General features: G+C 46.6%; 1 protein-coding gene across 1 annotated transcript; it reads left to right on the plus strand.

Moving 5' to 3' along the window:
* The first annotated feature begins 11648 nt into the window (after positions 1-11648).
* Positions 11649-16839, plus strand: LOC119807939 (GTPase IMAP family member 7-like). Its single transcript, XM_038320180.1, has 2 exons — positions 11649-11761; positions 14902-16839. The coding sequence occupies exon 2, from the start codon at positions 14934-14936 to the stop codon at positions 15807-15809; it is 876 nt and encodes a 291-aa protein (XP_038176108.1). The 5' UTR covers positions 11649-11761; positions 14902-14933; the 3' UTR covers positions 15810-16839.
* Positions 16840-17360: the final 521 nt, after the last annotated feature.

A 17360-nucleotide genomic window follows, 5' to 3' on the forward strand; every position in this document is an offset into this window, starting at 1 on the left:
CTTCCCAGAGGCTCTTTCCTATAGAATCCAGATGTTCTGGCTGCCCCTCCCTAGATGTTCTTCCCTATAGAATCCAGATGTTCTGGCTGCCCTCCCCAGAGGTTCTTCCCTATAGAATCCAAACGTTTTGCCTTCCCCTCTCCAGAGGCTCTTCCCTATAGAATCCAGATGTTCTGGCTGCCCTTCCCCAGAGGCTCTTCCCTAAAGAATCCAGATGTTTTGGCTGCAATTTCCCTTGTGTTCCTTTGGCCTCCTGGCTGCTGCACCTGGTTAGCTCTCTCCCCTCTCCTCACATGACCCAGCCCAGCCTGGTCTTGTCCACTCTAGACTCTCCCAGATGTCCCTGACTCTGGCTGTGCTCTCCCACATGTCCATAATGAACTCTTCTCCACCACAGCTGGGACAGTCGTGTCCTTTCTTTCTTCTTTCTCTCTTTCTTTCTTTCTTTCTTTCTTTCTTTCTTTCTTTCTTTCTTTCTTTCTTCTTTCTTTCTTTCATCAGCAAGCTCCAAGCACACATTCTTCCTAAGATCTCCATGTTTAGGGAGTCTTTTAAACTTATCAGGCAGGTCCCAAGTTTTTGATCACCAATACATTATTATAAATAATATAATTATTATATAAAAACATAATACAACTTTTACAAGTTTCTTGAGACAGGCTGTCACTATATGAAGCATGCTAGCCCAGAATTCAGAGAGCTGCCTGCCTTTGTCTCCCAAATGCTGGAATCCACTGATTTAAAAGAAATAAGTTTGTTTTTGTTTTTAGTTATGTTTATGTGCATGGTCTGTGGTGTGTGTTCTCACATGCTCACACGCACACACGAGTCTACACACATGAGTACAGGTACCAGTGGAGGCAGAGGTGCTGGATCTCCTGGAGCTGGAGTTACAAACTGGTGTGAGCTGCAAGATTTGGGTGCTGGAAACTAAATTTAGATCCCCTCAAGCAGTATACATTTTTTCTTTTTGTTTTTGTTTTTGCTTTTGTTTTCATTTTTGAGACAGGGTTTCTCTGTGTAGTCCTGGCTGTCTTGGAACTCACTCTATAGACCAGGCTGGCCATGAACTCACAGACCCACCTGCCTCTGCCTCCTGAGTCATAGGATTAAAGGTGTGCAGCACACTGCCAAGCACAGCATACTCTCTAGCTGCTGAGCCATCTCTCTAGCCCTTACTGAGTGTTGGAAACAACCTTATTATAAAAGTAAAAGAAAAGAGAGCGACATAAAACCGGGAGCTACTGACCTTGTGTTTGAGAAACTGAGGCAGCGACAGCTGCAGTCCAGGGGGCTTTCCGGGTGCTTGTCGGTGTTCTGGTTCGAATCTTACCCCTTGTGCCCATCAATCTTGAAGACAGGCGCTCACGAATGTAGGGGTGTATTTCTATCAACTGAAAATGGAGGTGCAAATAGACCGAAGCATTTCCCCAAACCTATTCTCAGTGTGTCAGTGCATATGACATTTCCCTGAGCCTGAGCTTTGCGTGGTGTTAACCATTTTAAAGCTTTTATGCACAAAGGGCTTTTTTTAATGTGCTATGAGTTTTTTGGTGGCAAACGCATCTTCTATGACTTTGATAAATCTCTCTATTGCTCACCATCCCTAAGGCGGGGCCAGATACTGTACAAGTAGATTAATGATGGACAAAGACAATCAGCTGAGAGGGCTGGAGAGATGGCTCAGTGGTTAAAGAACACTGACTGCTCTTCCAGAGGAGCTGGGTTCAATTCCCAGCTCCCCAGTGGCAGCTCACAACTGTCTGTAACTCTAGGATCTGACATCCTCACACAGACATACGTGCAGACAAAACACTAAAGCAAGTAAAATAAAAGATAAATTATGAAAAGAAAAATGTTTAAAAAAAGAAAATCAGACATTGTGTGTGTGTGTGTGTGTGTGTGTGTGTGTGTACATATGAGCATGCATTGCTACAGCAATACATGTGTGTATAAAAGCCATCAGAGGATGGCTTTGCAGAAGCCATATAGGTTTCAGGAACTGAACTTAGGTTGCAAGGCATTTGATTTCCAGCTTCACTATTTTATAATCACAGCACAGCCCCTGGTGCACGGGGGATCTGGCAGCGTGCATTTCTGCATACGATGCCATTCAAACTATGACACCTCACACAAAGCCCCGGCAAAATCAGCAGCCACCTTTCCATGTTCCTCTATGAAAAGGCCAGCTGTCAGCTCACCTGTCATCAACCTTCCTTTATCTGGAAATTTGGGGTTCTGAGGGAGGTTTTGTTTATTTTCTGAGATCGCTACAGACACAAAAACATGTGTATATCCACATACATAAACGCAGGAAAAAATAAACGTGAAAAAATGAGAATAACAGAAAAGCATATAACTGCAGAAGGTTCAGTGGGAGCTTGTAGGGTCCGAGCCACCCGAGTTCAGTCCTTGGAATGCATGGACAGGTGGAAGGACAGAGTCACCTGCACAAAGATCACCTCTGACTGTCACACGGGTGCTGTGTCAAATGCAGGTGTATGTCCTCTGCCTCAGACATAAGTAAGTAAATACATGTAAAAGAATGTGTTTAAATCCAGAATCAAGGCATGCTGAGAAGGAGAAAAGTGAAGGGAATCTATACTTTTACTATGAAAATTAATTGACAGGAAACTACAGAGCAAGATTTGGACCCCTGCACATCCCAGCCGTGGATGGAGCATTAAGTCACAGCCAATAGCAAGTGCTGTGAGCAGTGAAAGGGGCAGGGCCAGGGCGTGGATGCACCTTTAACTATGAAATCAGAACACCCGCCCACCTTCACATGACATCAGATGCTCTCCTTGGCATGGAAGGTTGCAACAGTATGGCTGACTGCAATGTCTCATGTTCCTGTCACCATGAGCACATGAACGTCTGGTGGTGTCAATTTGACCCTCTGTGCTTGGAAGCTGCACACCGTTTATCTGAAGCCATACACACATGGAGTGTGAGGGCATGCATGCAGTTATTTTGTGTGACACAATGTTGTCCTTTACAAAGTTCATGCTTGACAACCACACAATTGTGTTTCTAAAAAATCCCCTCCACACACAGATGTCCGGCTTTGGAGATGTCATACTCAGCTGGTAAGATCACTGGCTACTCTTGTGGAGGACCTGGGTTCAGTTCCCAGCACCCACATGGCAGCTCATGTCTGTACCTCCAGTTCGAGGGGATCTGTGCCCTCTTCTGACCTCTGCAGGCACCAGGCATGCGCATGGAGCACATACACATGTGCAAGAAGACACGCATGCACAGTAAATAAGTAAATAAATGATCCTCACATGTTGAGTTCACAGTTTTGTCTTGGGCTGCACTTACAGCTCATGTGGGCTCTGTGTTAGACACCCCCCTGTCAGTCTCCCAGGGTTATAGTTGAATTTGCTCAGCAAGTGCCTCAGCGTGGCCAGTTCCCAGGACGCTCTTGCTGCTCTCTGTCTTCCCTTCCATCACCTGTGTAAATATTGCTGTTCTTCCCGCAATCAAAATGAGGCGTCTCCTTTCTGTTTTGACAGTTACTACTTTCTGCAAGACTGCTTGAGTTGCTCAGATCTATGGCAGATCAGGCCAGAGACAAATTTGTTTCTGTAGCATAATTGTGCCCAACCCAGCACATGCAGGATATAAATGCTGTATTCTGACGCCGCGCTCTCTCCAGCCTTCACTCCCCAGTCCTTGACGATTTCATTCTTTCTGGAGGGACTTTCCTTGGGTTTTGGTATAGAGTGGACATTTGGGGACCCCAGGGACTGAAGTCAGGTGCTTTTATTCCAGTTTTTATTTTACCAGGAACTAAGGAACTAGCGCTACTGAGCAGAGAATACTTTAGTCTCCCTATTGAATCTCTGGACTCAGTCACAGCTAAAGGAAATGTAGGCCCAGGGATTTAGCTGACACCTTCAGTGATCACCCAGGAGACCGACCTCACAGTTCCCATCTCAACATAAAGTCCTTCTGTTTCTTACTCTCTTTTCCTCCCTCCCTCCCTCCCTCCTTCCCTCCTTCCGTCCCTCCTACCTTCCTCCCTCCCTCCCTCCCTCCCTCCCTCCCTCCCTCCCTCCCTCCCCCTTTCCCTGCCTGGAACTCAGTCAGACCACAGGGTCCTGCTGTGAAACAGCCCCTCATGCTCAGAAAGCTCTAAGAGATTCCACTTCTGCCTCACGGACCCTGAGTCCTCTCTCCAGTGTCCCTGCAGCCATGCTGTTGTCTGTCTGTCTGTCTGTCTGTCTGTCTGTCTGTTGTCTGTGTCTTAATGACTCTTCCAGTGAGCTCTTTAGCACCCAACAACCTATCTTACCATCCATATTGGACTTGAAACCAAGACCTTTCAAGGTTGTTTCCTGGCTTCAGAGGGTTGGGATGGAATTCTCAGAGACACAGGACGTGGAGGCTTCTCTGCTGGGAAGCAGCTTTATTTGTGCTGACTCATTCTCAGCGGATTCATGGCTGAAGGCCAAGCCCTGAGTGCAAGGCTTTGCCTTGTATACATTTTAACCCTTCTCCCCATTATAAAGCAATACGCATTCTCACTGGGCACTTATGGCAGAAGCTGATAAGATGGTGATGTGCTAGCATCGCCATGGTACTGTAGCACCCAGGCTGCAGGGACGAGATGAGGCACTGATACTGACTAGAAGCATGTCGCCTTCTTTCTTTTCTTTGTTTAGAAGGCTCTTAACCACAGGTCCAGTCCATCACAGCAAAATAGCAATCTATTCTGTGTCTGGGCTCCCAGACTATGGGATGATGCCACTCTTATCAGGGTTGATCATCTTCTCTGAAAACATCCCCACAGATACACCAGACATATCCCTTCCTATTTATTGTCTATGTGATTCTAAATTCAGTCAAGCTTACGATTCATCGCAAGCATTTTTGCCAAGGCACATAACGTGGAGTGGTCACCCTGGGTTTTGGATGCTAATCTATCTCCTGAACCCTTGTTTTTTTTTTCCTTTTTAAACAATTAGTTTTTCAATACTTGAATTCAACTAGGGTTTCACGTACACTACTGGGGTGCTCTATCACTGACTTAAGTCCCTAGCCCCCTACCCCCTTCTTTTGAGACAGACTTTCATTAAGCTTCTTGGGCTAGCCTTGAGCTTGTAGTACTCATGCTTAGTGTCCCATATTATTAAGCATCATAATTTCATGAGATCTCTCTTGAAGTACCATGCGATCCAAGTATACTGAAAAAAATAGAAAAAAAATATTCTTCTTCTTCCGGCAATTTTATCCCCAGGACTAGAGCATTTGGCTGCTGATCAACAGCCCGTGTGTCTTCATAAGCTCTCTGTGCACAGCAGGGGCACAAAATAGACACCATTTTGTATTTGGGTTGCCATAAAGATCCTGCCCCTCAAGCCTTGTACACCCGTGGGCCAGCACTTGGGACACAAAGTCTCCTTTGCACAGACTCACAACTCACGTGGAAACACGTCCTGCAGGTCTCAGAAGGAGGGCAGCTGACATGGAGCAGAGCTGCCTTGACCATTCCACCTGTTCTATAGAGGTAACACAAACGTCACCTGACTAGGTGACAGAACCCAGGTGTTAATCCAAGCAATGGGCTGGTGTTGCTGTGTGTTAGTTAGCTGTGGCTGATGTTGTTTCTCCTTTTCAAAGAAAATCAAGTATCTTTATTTTCTGAGAATTTTATACATGCACACGATGTGTTTTGTTTATACTTATCCCCACTCCTCCTAGATCCAACCTCTACCCCTTCCCAAATTCACGCCTTACCCTAGTTTTTTTAAATAAAACTCATCAAGTCCAATTCATGATGCCCATATATTCCTGAGTGTGTGGCCTTCTGCTGGAAGGTTGACTTCCTGGGCGTTCCATCCACACACGTCAGACGCCCTCCGTAGTGTGAGCAGGACTTGCCCAGTCACTTGAAGTCCTTAATAGAGCAGACCAAAGCTTTCCCCAAAAGAAGTTTGGCTTCAGGATTAGCACAGCAAACCTGTGGGAGATGAGCTAAGTACAATGACAGACATGGAATGTCATAATGAAACCCACTTGTCTGTACACTGACTAAAAATATTAATTAGAAGAGAGAAAGGGGAAACAGAAAACTCCCCCCAGTTTCAAGCCTGCCTGGCTTGGTCAGTGGATTTTGGTCGGTGGACAGAAGTACCCTCCCTCCCCTGGCTTAGATCCAGCCTGCTGGCCTGGCCTCTGCACTTGGCCTTTTGAGTTCCTACAGTTGTGTGAAATGGCTACTTAAAAGTCTCTCTCTCTCCTCTCTCTCTCTCTCTCTCTCTCTCTCTCTCCCTACCTATCTATCCATCTATCTATCTACCTATCTATCTCCTTCTCTCTCTCAGCACAGATAAAAATAAACCGCAGATACAGTTGTCCTTTGGTCCCTGTGGGGGATTTCTGGGGCTATTCAAGGACGTTACACCAACGGGCCCTGAATTTGCATGTAACCTGCAAACAGTCCCCCTGCGCTTCAGATCATCTCCGGGTCACTCACAGTCATAGCACAGTGCGCTGGTTCTGTCAATAGCTGCCACTCTGTGCTGGCCAGAGAAGAACCGTGAGAAACAACGACCGTGCATGCTCAGGATCGATCAAGCCTTGTAGGCCTGACCACATTTCATCTGCATTTGACTGAGTCCACGGCTGCCGAACCCATGGGCACACTGGACGTTCAGTATAGATCAGATACTGGATCTAGGTCCATAGAAAACATGGAGTCAGGATATAGAGTTACAGATACAGGTATAGATGCTATTAATTCTCTTTTTATTATGCTCCATAGAACCGCAGAAGCCTAGAGGTGCTGAGCTGGGCCCAGCTCACTCTGTTAAAAACCCAACCAAACCAGACACCAGTGCAATAAACTCAGGATTGAGCCCCGGGCTTTGGAAGTAGTTTATGATGGGATACTGTGTGGCCAACAGTACCAAACCCCATCAACCCATTTTCCGTGGTTTGTACACGGGTGTGTGGTTTTGGCCAGATAGGCTCAGCATCAGAAGATAATCAGATGGCCCAGTTCTCTATCTATTCTAGATATTAACCCCATCTGATTGTAGCTCAACCTTATTTCCCATTCTGTATGCTGCCTCTTAATTCTTTCAATTGCTCCTCGCACGTGCAGAGACTGAGTTTCACATAATCCCCTGGCTGAGTCCTGGGGTTACATCTGTGCTATGAAAGTCCTTCCCGACGTTCTTGCCGACACCACCATCTTGAAGCTCAGCTTTTCTCTATAGTTTTCAGGCTCTCTCTCTCTGCCTTCGATCCTTTTTGTATTTTTCTTTTCTTCCTTCCTTCCTTCCTTCCTTCTTTCTTTCTTGTTGGTTTTTCGAGACAGGGTTTCCCTGTAGTTTCTAGAGCCTGTCCTGGAACTAGCTCTTGTAGACCAGGCTGGCCTCGAACTCAGAGATCCGCCTGCCTCTGCCTCCCAAGTGCTGGGATTAAAGGCGTGTGCCACCACCGCCTGGCCTTTCTTTCTTTTTTTTTTTTTTTTTTGAGACAGGGTTTCTCTGTAGCTTTGGAGCTTGACCTGGAACTAACTCTTGTCGACCAGGCTGACCTTGAACTCATGGAGCTCTGCCTGCCTCTGCCTGCCGAGTGCTGGGATTAAAGGTGAGGGACACCTCTACCCAGGGTCGTTAGAATTTTGACGGGGATTGTGTTTTTGTAGATTTCTTTGAACAATGTTGCAGTTTTTACAGTGTTAACTCTGTCAACCTGTGCTCATGGGAGGCTTCCCATCTCCAGCAAGCTCTCTAACAGCTGGAGGGATAGCAACCCACTTGAGCACTTGGCTCCGATAGGCCTGTCCTTCCTTCTTCCCATTCCCTTTGCTTTGCTGAAAACCATTAGATCACATTCCTGAAGCCAGCCACCAGGTCTATTCCCTTATTTGGCCACTTCCTCCCCCTGAGGTTACTACCAAGGTCCACTATCAAAGTCCAACAACCAAAAGCCTCCCTTGGCTCACGCAATTAACATGCCCAATCAAAACTGAACACCTCATCCTAACATGGGGGTTCTCCCTTTACCTTTATAAATGGCCATTTTCTATGTGCTGCGTAGTCTCCCTTCTGTCCAGAGGCAGTCCTTTGTCCCTCCAGAACAAATATCCCTGCCCCTTCTCCTTGTCCCCTCTCCTTTACCACCACATGCTAGTCCATTCTAACACAGACCCCTCCCCTTTTCTCCTCTTAAAAAATGACACCTGCAAGGTCATTTGCTGCTGATTCCTGCCTGAGTCAGAGAGCAGTCACTTTAACTTTTCTTCCCTGCTTAATTAAGGATCCCTCTGGGAAAACAGGTGTTTGGTGTCATTTGTACCTAATCCAGGATCCTAGAGGAAGTCCCCTCTGTGCGCGCATGTGCCCTCACACACAGGGCTTGGGGAATCGCCTTCAATATCTTCACTGTCTTAAATTTTTTTGTTTTGTTTGTTTTGTTTTGTTTTTTGGCAAGGTCTTTCACCTCTCTGTTCAAGGATCCAGTTTAACGTGGTTGTGTTTATCCCATTTTTGTTTGCTTGTTTGTTTCTGGCTGCAGTGGACAGGACTGTTGGCTGACATCTTTCTTACAGGTTTGTGTTACAATGCAGAAGACTGGCTGAGATCTCTATGTTGGTTCTGTGTCCTTGCTAGAATTATTTCAGTTTCTTAAGCATTTCATGATGTCTCTTCACTAATGATGGGAAAAACTGCTATCAAATTGCTTATCAAAGAAAGTACCTCCTCCTAAAAAGATCTTGATAAACATTTTATGAAATACATCAACTGCTTTGATTCAGCAATGGCATGCTCACTCATGGACACACACACCACACATACACACACATACACCACACACCACATACACACATCACACACACACCACATACATCACACACACACAAACACAACATACACACCACACACACATACACACACATTCACACACACACACCACAAACACACCACACACCACACATACACACACCACACACACATACACACCATACACACACTACACATACACACCACACACACACACATCACACACACTCACACACACGGATATGATAGCCCTTTATTGCTAAGTAAGAATGCTAAGGTAATTAAATGTTAGGACATGTACAAGTAAGATTCATGGTGGATGGTCAAGCAAAAGAAATACAGTCTGAGCATCTATTTGAATGCTTCTAAGGCTTGGCTATGGTTTAAATGTCTCCCAGAGGTTTATTCATTGGAAGTTTGGTCCTTGGAGTGAAGGTGTTAACAGGTAATGGTACATTTAAGAGATAAACTATGGATTTAAGAGCCGACTATGGATCCTGCAGTCCACAGTAATGACCTGCCAGGCAATGTGTGCCTTCCGATGTGAAAGCGGTATGACTGTTATCAGGACCGCCAAATGCTTTCTCCTTGGGTTTGAGGCCCACTCCATATGAGAGAACCTATGCCAGGTACTGTTTACCTGGCCAGGAACTGTGGCACACAAGGTCACAGGCCTTGGGGGAAGCTTTCTACTATGGTTTTCCTAAATGGTCCTGTTGCCAAGCTGTCTCTAAATACTCATGTTTATATCCACCACTGTTTATCTCAGCCTCAGTCAGAGAAGTTTCTATTTTCTGTGACAACAGTTAGTGTGTGCATTCACTGCTGGTCATCAAGAATGAGTGATAATGGAATTCGTGGCCCTAAATGGAAGAACTACATCATCTCTTCCAAGGCTCATGGAATGAGGCAGAAGGAATATAAGTACCAGAGGATGGGGAAAAAGGCTTTTGGATATTATATGGCCTTTGTACTCATGAATTCACTGCACAGAACAAGAACAAGGCTGTGCTCATCAACATTTCATCCCCACCTCTCTCTGAAGAACTAATGGCAGCAAGAGATGGCTAGAAAAGAGGGTACCATTTTCTTCAGTGGTATAGCTACTGGTAAGTTGCCAAGGCTCCTTAAAATAATCCATGCTCGTACAAGCAACTCTAATCAAGCTGTGTATCACACACAGCAAGAAGATGTGAAAGTAGAGGGGGGCTTAGAGAAAGTAGAAGGTTTCACTGAGACAGGGAGCAGAATGAGAGGGCCATGAGGGGTAAGAACAACTAAAAGGTGTGTGTGTGTGTGTGTGTGTGTGTGTGTGTGTGTAAACTGTTAATAAAAGAGGGGAATAGACTTCCATGGGGGATTTTTTTAAGTCATTGGGAATGTGTCCCCAGAAAGTACTAAGGTAGCTTTGGGACCCAAGAATGTTCTCCCGAGAGCGAGTTCTTTTCCCCTTATCCTGGCTTCTTGTCTTGTCAGAGTTTTTAACCTCTGTGATGTAACAATTGTCTCTGAATTGAAACATTTCCATAGGGGAGGAGGAGGGATGCTCATAAGACTTAGGAAGTAAAACAAACAACATACAAGACACAGGAAGATCCTGAAACTAACAAGACTTCTGGAGGTCCACTCAAGGTTGTGCTGGCCACAGTACTCACTGGAAAGAGCAAACTTTTCTGAGGGATTGATGAAAAATTTTTCAGAGAGCCTCAGGAATGCAGCTTTCATGAGTCAAGAAAGCTGCTGCATGATGGGATGGGCTTTTTCAGTGAGGCAACTGCCTTTGAGTCATCTATACTCCTGTAAGTCAGTCCTTGCACATCCTCCTGTATGGGACCCTGATAAACTTACTGCTTCACTAAGAGCTGTGATTGGAATTCTCTCTGTGATCTGTCATTGGTGCCCTATCTGGGGTGAAATAAAGCTTTTGTTCCTATCTATCCAGGAACAGCCACACACATAGCCTTCTGGCTGCTCTCCTTCTGAATACACACCTACCATAAATAACAAGGATAGCAAGCTAGTTGTTGTGTAGAGATTTATGTAACCCACAAACAGAACCAGCTTCTCAAAAGACTAAAGTAATTACACTGCAAGATGTAATCACTACCATCACCCTGGACGGCCTCAAGTACCACAACCTGAGTAAAAGTTAAGCCTGGACCCTCCCCAAAACTGAGCCCTCAGCTCAGATGAGATGGTTAGATAGAACTTTCTGGAGCTCCTAGGATGAGTACACATTCTAACACATGTAACAGATAGTTACATGGAGATATGTAGGTGCCAATGGACTGATGGTGGCTTCTAGGGCCAACACTTTAGGCCACTGAAGTAAATAGAAAACACCAGGCTGTGATTAGTACCAAGAAGACCCAGAGAGTCAGTTCAGTTGGAGCTTGGGAGCTTAGGTGCAACTCTGCCCTGTCTCAAACGGGCACTAAAGGAAGTGCCTTTCCATCTCCATCCTGACTAATCAATGATTAGGAGCTACCCGAGCATGGAGGGTGACCTTTCAGGAGGTTACTGCTCAGATCAGAGTGAACCTCAAGTGTGGCTAGGGCTGGTGGGCACTCATCTGAGCCCTGTCAGTTGTTAGAAGTCCTCTCTGTTTGGAGATCAGGGTCACACTTATGCAAAGAGCAGCATGCAGTCCTACAGCAAACGATAAAGTGTCCTAGGCTGCATGTGGACCCCTGAACTGGGTCTTCAGAGTCAGCGCCAAACATAATCCCTGGTTGTGACTCGCTATCACAGCAAGTACGAAAGGAAGAGATTCACCTAGCCCTAAGCTGAAGGTTCAACCACAGCACAGAGCTGTTTCCTCTGTTCTTCAGACTGAAACCTGTTACCCTGGCCCCACCCCTCCAGCTTCTATGCTCAGGGCTTGCAGAACTGCAGCAGGAGTGGCCGTGCAGCCAGCTTCCTTGAGGACGTATGGGAACTCAACGGTCCTGCAGGAGAAGGTGAGCCGGGTGGGATGGAGGACACAGCGCACGTGGGACGGGGACTGGGTATGATGGCCATGGTGCAGCCCAGGCACTCAGTGTGAGATTGAGAGGCCCTGGAAGGATACCGAGACTGCCTAGTATGTGGTTCATCATCTCATGACTAACAAGAAAGACTTGCTTGATAGGTGGTTTCTACCCATGTCGTTAGATGCGGTTGCCTGAAAACCCATCACTTTTCCTTAAGATGTCACTGCTGCCCCTGAGGCAGATCTTCAGAACTAGGAGGCAGGTCACCAAGTGTGAATGTGCCCTAACTCCCTTCAATTGCTCACATCAAATCTCAGTGCACCAATGACTGTCAGAGGAACATCAAAGTGGGCAAGATTGAAATCCTGTTGCTGACTCCACGTCTGGGTCCACCTTGTGCTTCTCAGGAAAGAGGCCATGACCCTGAAAGTATGGGGGCTGGGGTGGAGGGTGTGAGCTCTAGAACAGGACAGGCTGTGCTGAAGGACCAGGGTGCCTGTAGTTCTGACTGAGCCTGGGAGCTGCAGTGTTTGTGGTCTGGGTCCTCTTTCATGGTGCTGGGGAATCTAACAAAGGGCCATGCACACGCTGGGCCAATGCCGTGCTGCTGAGCTATGGTTTCTGCCCTTTGCATATTTTCTTCATCCAAACAGATTTACACAAAAAGTGCCTCAGTCTTGAGTGGTGGTCACACTCAGCACCACAGGCGACCTTTCCAGAACTTGCCCCGTGGAGTCCTGGAGCCAGCCTGATGGGTTGGTTGCACAGTCCCTTTACAAGGGGAGGGAACTGCATCTCAAAGGGTTTAGGGTTCTCCAGAGTGGTCTAGGCCCTGCTCTCTCTCTGCAGTCTTCTAGGCACTTTCTCTGTTCGCTTCTGAGCTTCGGGTTCTCGGGGTCTTCCTAGAAGCACTTTAGAAAGTTTTGAGATGAGTGTTTCTGCCTCCCAAGCTTGGCTTGTTAGTATGAAAAGCAACAGAGAGATGGGTGGCCCTCACCTGGCATCCCTAGGGTAGACTTGTGCGCAGCTCCTCTTCCTAGAGGGAGGGCTGTTCTCACCCCTCTTGTTCCTGGTGGCACATCTGGTGTGATGTCCACCAGCCTTTAGAACCATGACCTGAGGATGACCCAGGAAGCAATTGCTTAGGGCCCTGTTATGAGGGAGTTTGGTGGAGTCAGAGGGTCTTGGCCTTCAGTGCCTGCCCTGGACAGAGTGAGTATGGGGACCTATGGCAGGTGTTGGGCATGTTGGAACAACAGTTTTCTTACCTATAGAACCAGGAAAGAAATCGATTCCCCATCCAGACTCCCACGAAGTGTGCACATGGGTGGAGCAGTGCGTAGTGAACTGTGCTTGGAAAATGCATACACCCATAACTCTTTACTAGAGAGAATAGTACACACGCACAGAGAAGGTGAGGGGCCCATTTCCCCACCTCCGGGTCCTGGGCAGTTGCTCTGTGACGTCCCATGGGACAGAGCACATCCTCGGTGTGCGTGTGCGTTGGTCCACCAGTCTCCTAGTCAGGGCAAATGGGATCATTCTTTGCTTTGCCTTTTATAGCTATCACTCCCACGAGCGAGGCTCTGCACACTTCTCTCCTGTTGTTCTCAGCGTGTCCTTGGGTGCATCGTCACATTTGATATTGTGGTACCCTGGGCAAATCCTTCAGTGATGGTCTTTCACAGGCCTGTGCGGCTTAGCTTTCCCATCTGCTGTCTGACAGTTTCTGCCCTCCCCACACCTGTACCAACAGAACGTGCTGCGTAATCCAGACTTCCGCTAAATGTGGGGATGAGAAATATATGCTGGACTTACCGTTGTCTAGGGACCTTTCGCTAAGTGGTGGACCTTAAATACCAAGATCAGGTCTCTTGATGGGCTTGTTTTTACTGCTCTGGCTTAGCAGGCAGAATCAGGAAAGACACTCTGGTATCCCACCAGCCTCTCACTTTTCCTATCTACATTCTTTGTATGTGCACGTGTGTTTAATTCTCTGAGAATTTCATATCTGAGTACTATATTTATGTAATTTCTAGTGCTCAGGGTTGACTTTAACTTTTGTACTTTTTAATGATATTGTTATTCATTATATTTGTAGATTATTTAGGCATTTGTTCAATGCTACTTTTTGTATGCTGATCCATATACCTGCAAGGAACAGATTGCTGGGTACAGCCTAATATTTGATAGAGTATTTTATCTGCAGTTTTCCAGTGGATAGTGTACTGTCTCTCTGGTTCTCGTTCTCTCCGAGTTGTCTAATTCTTCAGATACTTAGGGAATGCGAGGTGGAAACTTCTGGACTCTAGCAGAAAAGATTTTCCCCACTAACCTGCTAGCGTGGGGACTCGGTGGATGAGACAGAGACAGAGAGAGAAGGATAAACACATGGGAAGCTTGCGTCCGCCCACATTTCCTACAGTGTCCCACAGTGTGAACTCGGGCTGTGGGTTTTGGTAATAACTTCCTCTTCCTGAGCCCAGGCACTCTACGGAAACCCGCTTTGCCATAATGTGCCATGTTTATAAATTCCATGGGATTCGAGCTTGCTAATATTCTATTAGGATTTGGCAACGATAATTATATATGAGATTTACTTGTATTTTTCTCAGTTATTGTCAGCTTTGACCTGTGAGTTTCCTTTGCCTCCCAGAAAGCATGTGGAAGCTCTTTCTTTCCCTGGGTTCTGGAGAGTAGAATAGCATTGGAATTCTCCAGTCACCCGAGGCTCAATATCACTAATAAAATTGTTCTGAGACACTATGGGAAGCTGAACATTTTGATGAGGAGCCTAAGAGGTAATTTGGAACGTATCTCATGGCTCCCTGGACTCTCTTACTGTCTGCATCCATGTGGTTCAAACCTGAAAGGGCATATTTCTGCACATTTACACTGTGATTTAAAATCCAGACATTAGCGTCTCTGTTTTCTCCTTAGAGTGGGATGGTCACCTACAGTCCCGAGCTAGTCGACTCCAAACACTTTGTGTTGCTAAACCCCACAGGTATCTGCTATTGCCCCTGAGTATGAGAACCTTTGCAGATGGGAAAGATCAAAAGGTCGGAAGGGTCAGTGTGGCTTCCAGTTTATCTAAACTATTTTCTTCCCTTTGACATGTACTCAAGACCCCTGGAGTCCAGAACCTTCTAAGAAGATCATGGCTGAGCCCAGTGACAACTCTCTGAGGATTGTTCTGGTAGGGAAGACAGGGAGTGGGAAAAGTGCCACAGCAAACACTATCCTGGGGCAAAGGAAATTTGATTCTAGAATTGCACCCCATGCTGTCACTAAGACCTGTCAGAAAGCATCCCGCAAGTGGAAGGAGAGAGAACTCCTGCTTGTTGACACCCCAGGGCTCTTTGACACCAAGGTCAAGCTGGAAACCACCTGCATTGAAATCAGCAAGTGTGTCCTCCAGTCTTGCCCTGGGCCTCACGCCATCATCCTGGTACTGCAGCTGGGTCGCTACACTGAGGAAGAGCAAGAAACTGTCATTAGGATCAAGGCTATCTTTGGGGAGGCAGCCATGAAGTACATGGTTGTCTTGTTCACCCGCAAAGACGAGCTGGAGGAGCAGAGCCTAAAGGACTTCCTAGAAAGTTCAGATACAAACCTAAAAAGCATCATCAAGGAGTGTGGCCACCGCTGCCTGGCCATCAACAACAGAGCAGGGAAGGCTGAGCAAGAAACGCAGGTGCAGGAGCTGGTGGAGCTGGTGGAAGCCATGGTGCAGAGCAATGGCGGCGTCTACTTCTCTGATGCCATCTACAAGGATGCAGAGAAAAGGCTGGAGAACCAAGTAGCGCTCCTGAGGCCACTTTACACTGAGCAAAAACGGAATGAAATTAGAATAGTAGAGGAAGAGTACGCTCTCGGGAAACTTAGTGCTCAGGAAAAAGAGGAGATGGTACAGGCAATTAGGGAAAAATACGACCAAAAGATAAGACAAGAAGCAGAGAATAGCATACTCAGCCAGATTGTGGAAGGAATTAAGAAAATTCTTTTGAAAGTGTGGCATATTTTTCATAAGTAGCCTGTGTATTTTTTCGTTCATTCTAAGCATTTCTTCATCTCCCTCCCTCCCATCCTCCCTGCTGTCCCATTCCTACAGCCACCAGCAAACTTCAGAGACAGCAGAACCAGGAATTCACTGAGCCACAGTGAAGACTCAGTGTCAGGCTCCCAGACCGGGTCGCACACTCTGCACTCAGCTCCCTGTGCCTGCCCTGCTGTCCCCGCTCTGATGGACTGAAATCCTCTGCAGCCATGGCCCGAAATACACACTGCTCCCTATGCCAGCCTGCCCTGCCTTCCCCGCTCTGATGGACTGAAATCCTCTGCAGCCATGGCCCGAAATACACACTGCTCCTTTAAGTTGCTTCTGTGAGATGTTTGTCACACTAACAGAAAAGCCAAAATATAGTCCTTTATCAGTTTGTAATTCTGATTTTATTGTTAAAGGAGAATCTATGGTGTTAGGACGGCACAGACACATTTGTTCTGGATTTCAGAATCAAATTCTTAACCACTCTGACCGTCACACATCACTGTCTCCCCTAGGAATCATCTCCATGCTTTCTTTTGTAACTCTTCGGACTCACTCACCCAGGGTTGGTTAATCTTAACTCCGTAGAGCTTCTGTCCCCACAGGAAATGAGTTACTGACACACAGAGCATAGTTTTGGGTTGGTTCACAAGGATAAGGAGAGAGGAGAAAGCATCTCCCCACACCTGCTGTGAGAAACTGCCCCGGACCTCCTGTCTGAGGGTCAATGCTCGAATGAATACCACATCCCACTTGACTAGAGGGTGTTAGGTGCCCACTGCTCTGTGAATTCGGGGTTTTGGTCTTCCAAATGGGATGGCACAGTTGTGTCTAGAATTTTCTTTCAGTATTTGCTCAGTTTCTGTGCCCTTTGTGAAGATCGATTAGAATATGAAAACAAGGCCATCAGTAATTGTTGGCGAAAGACAAGAATAGAATTACACACTTTCCAAAGAAACGATTATCTCCCACGCGTTTTTATTTTGGAGTGTTCTATTTGAGCCCCGCATCTTAAGTAGGTGGTATGCAAGCCCAGGCTCTTAGTGTTAGGCGTGCAGATCTCATCTCTTTCACATGGTGCTGTGTTTCCAGGAGTAACAGGCCCTGGGTCGTCTCAGCAGGACTCCAGCAATGCCCACCATTTAGGGACTTGAGTCCCTGAAGCCTCGGTCAATTTGCTTTCGTTTTACTCAGCTGCTCTGAGTTTTCTCGCAGTCCCTACCCGAGCTTTATTCTTGCTTTGTTTGTCATCGCTCATGGAAAATGTTTACTCAGGAACTTGAGGCCAGTGAGTGGCTGGGATTTTTGCCCCCTGCTCACACAGAAAAGGACAGTTCTCTCCCATCCATGAGGACTTTGTAGCCACCATCTTCGGTCTTCTTCACACATAGAACCGGAAACAGTTACTTTTCACGTGTGGCCAACTGGTTACCTTGCCATAGAGTTCATCATGTAGCTGAACTCAGGAAGGACAAGAAGTCAAAAGAGAAGGGGCTTCCACAGCTTGTTTGGGGAGGAAGCGGTGGTTGTTGATGCGCT

This window comes from Arvicola amphibius, chromosome 2 (genome assembly GCF_903992535.2).
Source record: "Arvicola amphibius chromosome 2, mArvAmp1.2, whole genome shotgun sequence".
Classification (NCBI taxonomy): domain Eukaryota; kingdom Metazoa; phylum Chordata; class Mammalia; order Rodentia; family Cricetidae; genus Arvicola; species Arvicola amphibius.